We start from the raw sequence: 8,483 nt of genomic DNA, 5'->3' as shown, positions 1-8,483 counted from the left end.
CCTTGTATGCTAAGTATGCCAATGTCTTAGTTGAAAAACGTTCACTTGTCGTAAAAAGCAAAATCTGAAATCTGAAACCAAACTGCATATACTCTATGCAATCTATTGAACAACACTACTACCGTGAGACTGAAGAACATAACTATAGTGGATGCAAACTGCTTGTGAAGAAAGACGACATGTTGGATTCACTTGATGGCAAGGAACGTAGCTACGATAACAGTACGAATGGTCTTAATTTCACGATCGGAAAGGTGAATCTTATGTTTGTTTTCATTGTAGTTGTATGGATATTCTTTTTTAATAAATAAGTGATCCAAAACCCTGTGTTTTTTTGTGTATAATGTTGTTATGTTAAATATTGTTTACGCAATTGTCTTGTCACAGGTGGCCCAAGCTCACGTCTCGAGAAAAAGCCAACGATTAATTTATGAACACGTCACGCGTTGTGTGACTCGGTGTTAAGTTACGAGAGAAACTGTTGGAAATTTGAACACGTTATAAGGAATAGTATAGGGAACGAAGTATGGTCGATTTACAACCATAAATATTTCGAAATATGAACATTTTTCTCCTAATATCAATAAAACTTACTCATACCCTGTGTATCCGTTGTATTTTCTGATCTTCAGATTCTTAGTCTGCATTTTGTACCCACTCTGCAGTCTGCAGTCTATATTTTATATCCGGTCTGCAGTATGCTGTCCGCATTTTGTACTCACAGGTATCCGTGGCACCAATACAGTTTATTTTTGGTTACATTTATTCGCAATACACACATAATCTACCTCAAAATACCTGTGAGTGAGGTAATTCGACATTTTCATTCTTTCCCTCATTAATATTCTTCTCTCCTTTTCTAAGAATGTAGACATCACTCACAATGTTTCAAGTAATCCACCCACCTTACAAAAAAGTAACTCTTGGATGCATAGCATGCCTATGTTTTGAAATAGGTGTATGCCCTTGGCCAGACTTAAGCGCACTATTTCAGTATACTAGTCCGACACCCGTAGTATCACTACACTTGATTCCAAGGATCCAGTACCATCCAGGTATCCCAGTTACCCTGCTCACAGGGTCTAGTTAATTTTTTTTTTGTATTAGCTAAATAATTTATACACTGAGATAAAACTGAAAGAGCGATTTATTAGGTTCTTCTTATGTTGAAGTCTACAGTGCTTGCAAGTGAAGCCCTCTTTTATTACTACAGGGCCATGTTGTTTCTAAGTTTTAAAATAACTGCAGCAACTGCATGTCACGTTTGGAAAATCACGCAATGTTGCGTGACGTTGCGACCGATGTTTTTAATTTACAGTATGCTCTGCTGGAGAAATATGGCTTGGCCGCTATCGAGGGAGTTTTTTTTCGTGGAAAACTGATTTCTTCGGTAATTGTTCTCATGAAGGACAAATCCATTCATCGGGCTCTTCATCTGTTTTTGCACAACGCCAAAAGGAAGAAAGTCGCGGATTAATTTTGCTTGGTAATTTCTTACAACTCCACTAGACCTAGAAAAGGAAAAGCTTTTGCTAGACAACATAGGCAAAGGAGAAATGTAATCATTTTGACTCGAAAGTTGGATACTTCCATTCTCTGACATCGCTTCACTGAACTCTTGACCGTTACCCATCCTTGTGTCGCTTTTTCAGTTTTAAACAGCTCCCCAGTCCCGATAAAAATGACTTATAAATATAGGCATTTAGTGTTAACTTGAAAACTTCCTGAAGAAGTTTATGACAGTTAGACGAAACGCCTCTGCTCACTTTTTTTACTTTTAAATTTTACAACTTTTTTTAAAAAATTGTTTAAAAAATTGTAAAAAAAATTATTAAAATAAACGTTTGAGTCGGAGCTATTCCTGTCAGCGGTGAAATACAGGAATGGCTCCTGTATCTAGTCGTCCGCCTGAACTGACCATATGAGCTTAGTCAGCGGAGCCAGTCAGCAAATGACTTTTTCATCGCCGGAATATCGCTGAACTAGAAAGCTGCCTTCCCTTCGCTACGTAAGTAATCATTTCTTGTTTGACACATCGGTGTTTTCACTAGCATTGATATTTCATTGTTCCGCTTCGAGACACGCGGTTAACAATACTCACGGGCAAAGAGTTAAGATATAACTTATTAACTTTTACTATTTTAATCATTCAATTACAGGTCGGAGCCATTCCTGTATTTAGCCGCTAGTCATGAAGGAGCGGTGAATTTATAAGTATTAGAAGAGGCAACCCGTCTCATTAGAGAACACACATCCCAGGGTCCCGAAAATGGTACTCCAAGGTACGGTGCACCAGTAGCCAGTACAGTGAACGGACGGGAAACCGACAGACGAGTACTAGAAAATTTTCGAAATTTAATTTCAGCCGTACCCGACTCGCGTAAGGTCAACCAGTTTCTCAAGTGACAGCAGTCGGTGTCGTCAGCTCCAGCTACTAAATGAAGGAAACGGAATACAATAGTGGTGTTCTTCAAACGAGATACGTGGGCCCACGAATTTTTCCGTCTAGCAGATGACAGTCCCTAGCAGATCATTTAAAATCCAGTTGCAACAGGCTGGTCTAGGCCGCAAAAAAATCTGCTTCAACAGCAAGGCCAACGCAACGGAAGTCAAGACGAAGCTAGAAGAAAGCTACTCTAAGTTAATTGCTGGTGGAGGGTTTGAAATACTACGACGAGGTCTGAGCCCTTCTGAATTAAGCATCATTCCTCCAAATTCAGGATACATTGTACTCTTTTTACGCGACTGTGCGGGATTGGGACAAGCAATCGCCTACATAAGACCTGTACAGTGCAATCTGAACCAAGATCCCATCAAGGCGGTCTTAGAGGATTGCCAGGTGTGTACAATTTTACAGGTTTAGATTGTATCTATTTGACAAACCGCCTTGACTTTATAACTAAAAAAATGAAGAAGATATTTGTAGGTTTATTTTTGGTTTGCAATCACGTGACAAGATGCCATGTTGGCTGACAATGTTTCCTCCGAATTTGCACTATTTTAAAGAGAGTACTGGGATCAATTTAATCAAACTTTTATAAGTGTAATTTCTGAGTGTAGCCATTGTTGTAGAGACTGAAAACAATAGTGCAGCTGCATAGTTACACTTCTCAATAACTCACTCAAGTCACTCAACCAAACCCTCCCCAAGGTGTTTCTATTTTGTTTTATTTTCCTGCAAACCTAACACTTAGAGCCACTTGTTGGTAACTTTTGAAACATTTTTGAGAGCAGCAATCTGATATCAGCTTGACTACTACATGTAATGTGTTTTTCAAGCAGGATTCTGGGGATGTTCCAAAGGTTGCTTGTATTAACTGTAGCTTAGAGATTCCAGTAACTCATGTCAGACAGCACTTGGATGTCTGCTGCAAAGATGATGAGCTGTAAGTACAACATTATTGTGTGATTAACATTGATGAAAATGAAACTTCCCTTAACATTACACCCTGCATTAACACTACTTGTGCAAACAAAGTAGTGATATGAATGAAGAAAGTGACTGCAAAGGCAAGTGGCAGACATTTTCAAGCATGTTCTTGTGATACCCACTTGGATTTCAGATAACTTCATACAGGTTTACTATAAGAATGATGGTAAGTACTAGAACCGTGCACTATTACATTATGGATGCACTTGGGATGTTTGCATAACACTTGAAGCTGTATTAGGTCTTGGCTAACTCTTCCGCTTCCTCAGATATCTGTAGCATATGCTGTGCCTTTTACCATTTGTTTAATCTTAGCCTTTGCAGTCACTTTCTTCATTCATATCACATATCACACACATAGTAATCAAGCTGATATCAGATTGTCACTAATTCATATCACTACAATGTTTGCACAAGTAGTATACAATCTTAACCCGTAAAATTGTACACACCTGGCAATCCTCTAAAACTACTTCAATGGGATCTTGGTTCCGATTGCATTGTACAGATCTTATGTAGGTGATTGCTTGTCCCAATCCTGCACAGTTGCATAAATAGTGTACAGTCTACCTGAATTGGAGGAGGAATAATGCTTAATTCAGAAGGGCTCAGACCTCATTGAAGTATTTCAAACCCTCCACCAGCAATTAACTTAGAGTAGCTTTCTTCTAGCTTTGTCTTGACTTCCATTATGTGGGCCTTGCTGTTGAAGCAAATTTTTTTGCAGCCTGCACCAGCCTGTTGCAACTGGATTTTAAATGATCTACTAGGAACTGCCATCTGCTCTTTATCTGCCAGACAAAAAAATTTGTGGGTCCATGTATCTTGTTTAAAGAACACTACTGTTGTGTTCCATTTCCTCCTTTTAGTAGCTGGAGCTGACGACGCTGACTGCTGCTGCTTGAGAAACTGATTGACCTTGCACAAGCCATGTACGGCTGAAATAAATTTCGAAAATTTTTCCAGTACTCGTCTGTCATCCATTCACTGCATTGGCTATTGCACCATACCTTGGAGGACCATTCTTGGGACCCTGGGATGTGCGTTGCCTAATAAGACAGGTTGCCTCTTCTAATAATTATAAATTCACCGCTCTTTCATGAAGAGCCACCATGTTTCCCACCAAGACAGGGAGACAGGGAGGAAATATATTAACGTAATTATAATTTTGGCGGGAAATAATTCATCTTGTACAAAACTCGTTTCTGAGTGTCATGCCAAACTGCATGTTACCTTGACAAAACACCATAATGAAATGCATGCTATGAAAATGACAAATCACAACAGCAAAACAGCTTCTCCCAATGTCAAAATTGAAGAATACTAGAATGCAATGGCAAAATAGCAAAGTATACTAGCGGAACGCCAAGGCAGAGTGACAAATCAGCACATTGCAAAAGCAAGCACCCCCCCTCAACCCTCCTCCCTCACTTTCGTAAATAGTAGGAACACAAGGAAAACCTGTTTCTATTGCCACTTTATTTACAACTTCTTAAGTGCTGACTAAAGAGGAATCAGTACAGGAGAATAGTTCTTCCTAGTTCCAGTGATTTCTATCTCCATGTGCTAAAAGAGTTCCTTCATGTGCATTACCTTTTCATTAAATTTTTGTCCTATTACTGTGCTAACTTGAGAAGCACCCCCCTTTCAATTAAGTGTCCTTCTTCCATAAAGCCCCCTCCTGCAGCCGGAATTTTGAATAAGTGCCCAGGAACTAATATTTCAAGCCTAATAAGGAATGGGTAAATATTATTAACTCTTTACACCCTAACATCAGTCAGCATTTTCTCCACACTGTTCTCTATACATTTCCTATTATGCTGACAAAGAGAATTTGTTTAACAATCAAGAGCTTCTTTAGTTGGTGATCATTTCTTTAATTCTCATGACCTTAGATGAATGATTCAGCAATATCATTGTAAGGAGAAACTAGATGCTGGTCAATCTTAGGGTATAAAAGTTTAATATTGGCTGTGCCTAAAGTGCAGAAAACTATTATTAAAAATAAGCATAATGCAAACAATAGTGACAAAAAGACTACTATCTAAAAATGCATTGTACCAGTCTAAAAACTGCCAACATCTTTCTTATGATGCTTAATTGGTAGTAAAATGCAGGAATTGTTCTATCCTTTAAACTTCATACAAGAGTTTCTCTCTGGTTGCGACGCTGCTGAGCTTTAATTGTAAAAGTTTTCTTCACTTTTTCCCATAACTCAGTGAACTCTTTAGAAAAATTATCATCTAACAGATGTTCTGGTGGATTATCCGCAACTCGTTTGAGATCATCTATACATCTAGAGAATAGCTCTTTAAATGTATTTTTGACCACTGATGATTCTGTCACTTCAATATAAACCTGACGTAGTCTCTCTATTTTATCTGATGGATTTACTCCACGAATCTTATTTAACTCTCCGTTGCTCTGAACATAATGAATATAATAACGTACCTCGTGCAACACCTTTGCGAGAACTAACTTATCGCTATCCTTGACGCCGATAGGGTCGATCAAGTTTAGAGGTTGCACTGCATGTCGATCTTTCAACTTTCTGACAAAAGTGATCTTCCCTTCTTCCCCTTCTAAAATTTTATGGAGGCCCACGAGGAAATTATAATTAGTGTTCGGCATGCTCTCATTAAACGAAAATTCGATGCTAATTTGCTCAGCTAACTTTAGGCTGTTTACATACGGAACAATTTCTTCAAGTCGCTGATCAAGCACTCTTTTTGTAGTTTCTGCATCTGGTGTGTCCCTGCTGAAATGTTTAAGGCATTTCAAAGCGACCTTTAGTTTTTCACCTGCTAAGAAAGGTTTTGCTAGATTCCCCAATTCTTCCACTACATATTTCAATTCTTCCTTTGTATTTTTTGGCACTGCCCCTAAATGGATCAACGAAGAGCAGGAATTTAACTGCAAGAAGATCACGTGGAGGTCTCCACGAAGTCCCCTCAGCGGGGGTGATTCACTCAAAACATTTCGATCGCGATCATCAGCGAGCCAGTATCTCAAAACATCAAGGCCAGTTACTCTAGAGTGAATACGCAGATTTTCAAAAGTTGTCTTTACCTTTAACATTTTCAATGGGATATTTTTTTCTCTCAGACTGTTGTAATCTTCGTAAATTCTTTCCGCGAACTGACGCCATTGCCGCCTCTGCTGGTCCCTTTGATCTTTGCACCACAAGTAAATGGTTCCAAATATAAAGACGAAGAATGTTAGAAGGAAACTAGCACAATAGTAGATCAGGGTTATTGCCTCAGTGTACTCTTCAGCAAACTTCTGAAGCATTGTCTACCTTTCCTTACGGAAGTCAGGCTCGATTAGATGGCGTTGTATCGAAGGCGTTCATCGAGGGTAAGAGTACACGTTAATTTTGGTCAGCGGGGAAATGATTAAACCCGCGAATATTGCGAAAGCCCGCGAAAGGATGACATTTAAATACAGTAAGACACAAGAATGCGTAATGATGGCGGCGACTATTCAATCGTCTTTAAATAACTCGGAGATTGACTTCCCTGAGGAAAACCTTGAAAATTGTTCTGTTGAAAACCAGTACTTCTTGGGTTATTTCGATGGGAAAAGAGACGAGTCTGAGGATATGCCCAAGAGGTTTCTTCTTATTAGTTCCACATGCTTTGTAAAGAAGGCCTTGCACTCAAAGGACTTAAATCACGAGAGGTTTTCGAAAAATGGATGGCGGTTTCTTTTATTTTTAACTGATTTTTTGCCTTTATCAATTCGCTGTGGGCCTTGTAGAGACCTAATATTTTGACCTTTTGTTAAAACTTACGCAATGCACCGGGCGGGAAAGTGTTGAAATATTGAAAAAACATTTCATATAAAAGAAAGGCCTTGAAAAACACTCTAAGTGCGTAATCTAGTATGCTAAAAGACTTTTTCAAATTATTTATTTGCAGCGTGTCCCGTCTTTGAGCACAATGGTGGTAATGTACCGATCCAGTTTTTCGGCAAACCGTCTACCATCGTAAGCAATGAAAACTCTGCATTGCCTCCACGGATCAACAATGAAATCGCCGTCCAACCGAAATTTGCCATACATGATGTTAAAAACAAGGATCCTTTTCTTTATGCAAGTACCAGCCTTGATACAAAAGCAATAAAAATCACCTCGAATCGTAATTTTGAAAGCTGTATGTCGATTCGTTGTCTTGCTCCTCGGCTCATTTTGCGGTTTTTCCATTTTTGCCGCGGGTTTTTTTCTTTGCCTTTGGCAGCTTTGCTCATTATTGTGTCGTTTCCTCAACGATCCACTGTGTGCGATCGAGATAAAAAAAACGTCTGCAATGGGTTACTTTTCCCGGGCAATCTTGATTCATCGTCATTGACGCCAGGAGGTCCCATTGTCCTATTGGCTTGCGGTTTCAGGGGGCCAGATAATCTCCTGGCGTGACGCAAATTGTTTGTGACATCTACACAACCAATCAGAATATCGAAAAAGCCCGACACACATTAGTTGATTGATGCCTTGTGAATGAAACTGCAGCTATTTTGCTCGTGCTGCAGCATCCGATACCCGATAGGAAGAATCTTCGGTCGTTTGACGCCTTACTGGCTCTTGACACTTCCTTAAAAGAAAAGTTGCTTAATTTAGTAAAACTAGCGTGCGTACGAATTTTTTCCCGAAGGACACCCGCGAAGGTGGGAAGTAACCTGCGAGTCTACATTCATTGACCATGCTCTACTAAAAGTTTGGCAAATAAGCGCCCACGTTATAAAAAGCACCAAACCCCCCCCCCCCTCCCGAATAAGTACCCACCTACTAGGCCATAATGTCAAACAAGCGCGCCCCTCGAATAAGCAATTCCCCACCCTCCTCCCTCACTTTCGTAAATCGTAGGAACACTAGGAAAACTTGTGTCTATTGCCACTTTAAATCAGAAGTTTCAGAGCCCTACTGAGACAGAAACTTCAAGAAAATGAAAAATTCTCAACCTAGCCGGCAGGGCAGACGTAATGTTTGGCAAATGAGTGCTCAGTGACCCTCATTATTTCCTTGGTGAAAATCATAGCTGTCATCTGTTAATTTTAC

The 8,483-nt window shown here is 39.6% G+C and overlaps 2 protein-coding genes across 3 annotated transcripts; one reads left to right on the top strand and one right to left on the bottom strand.

Annotated features, from left to right (window-relative positions):
- Window positions 1-1,882: 1,882 nt before the first annotated feature.
- On the top strand, window positions 1,883-6,776 carry LOC149044688 (uncharacterized). 2 transcript variants are annotated; one of them, XM_089206648.1, is made up of 4 exons: window positions 1,883-2,008; window positions 2,160-2,839; window positions 3,283-3,386; window positions 4,300-6,776. In XM_089206648.1, the coding sequence occupies exons 2-4, from the start codon at window positions 2,513-2,515 to the stop codon at window positions 4,310-4,312; spliced, it is 444 nt and encodes a 147-aa protein (XP_089062774.1). In that variant the 5' UTR covers window positions 1,883-2,008; window positions 2,160-2,512; the 3' UTR covers window positions 4,313-6,776. The 2 variants fall into 2 exon arrangements, with proteins under 2 accessions (XP_089062774.1, XP_089062773.1); XM_089206647.1 differs by lacking the exon at window positions 4,300-6,776 and adding an exon at window positions 4,158-4,251.
- On the bottom strand, window positions 3,399-6,721 carry LOC149044689 (uncharacterized). The gene is made up of 2 exons (XM_089206646.1): window positions 5,882-6,721; window positions 3,399-4,368 (listed from the first exon to the last, which is right to left on the bottom strand). The coding sequence occupies exons 1-2, from the start codon at window positions 6,719-6,721 to the stop codon at window positions 4,270-4,272; spliced, it is 939 nt and encodes a 312-aa protein (XP_089062772.1). The 3' UTR covers window positions 3,399-4,269.
- Window positions 6,777-8,483: the final 1,707 nt, after the last annotated feature.

Source organism: Pocillopora damicornis, chromosome 5 (genome assembly GCF_964200805.1).
Source record: "Pocillopora damicornis chromosome 5, jaPocDami1.2, whole genome shotgun sequence".
NCBI lineage: Eukaryota > Metazoa > Cnidaria > Anthozoa > Scleractinia > Pocilloporidae > Pocillopora > Pocillopora damicornis.
Note: the sequence above shows the minus strand (reverse complement) of the source record. Positions and strands in the feature narration are given on the sequence as shown.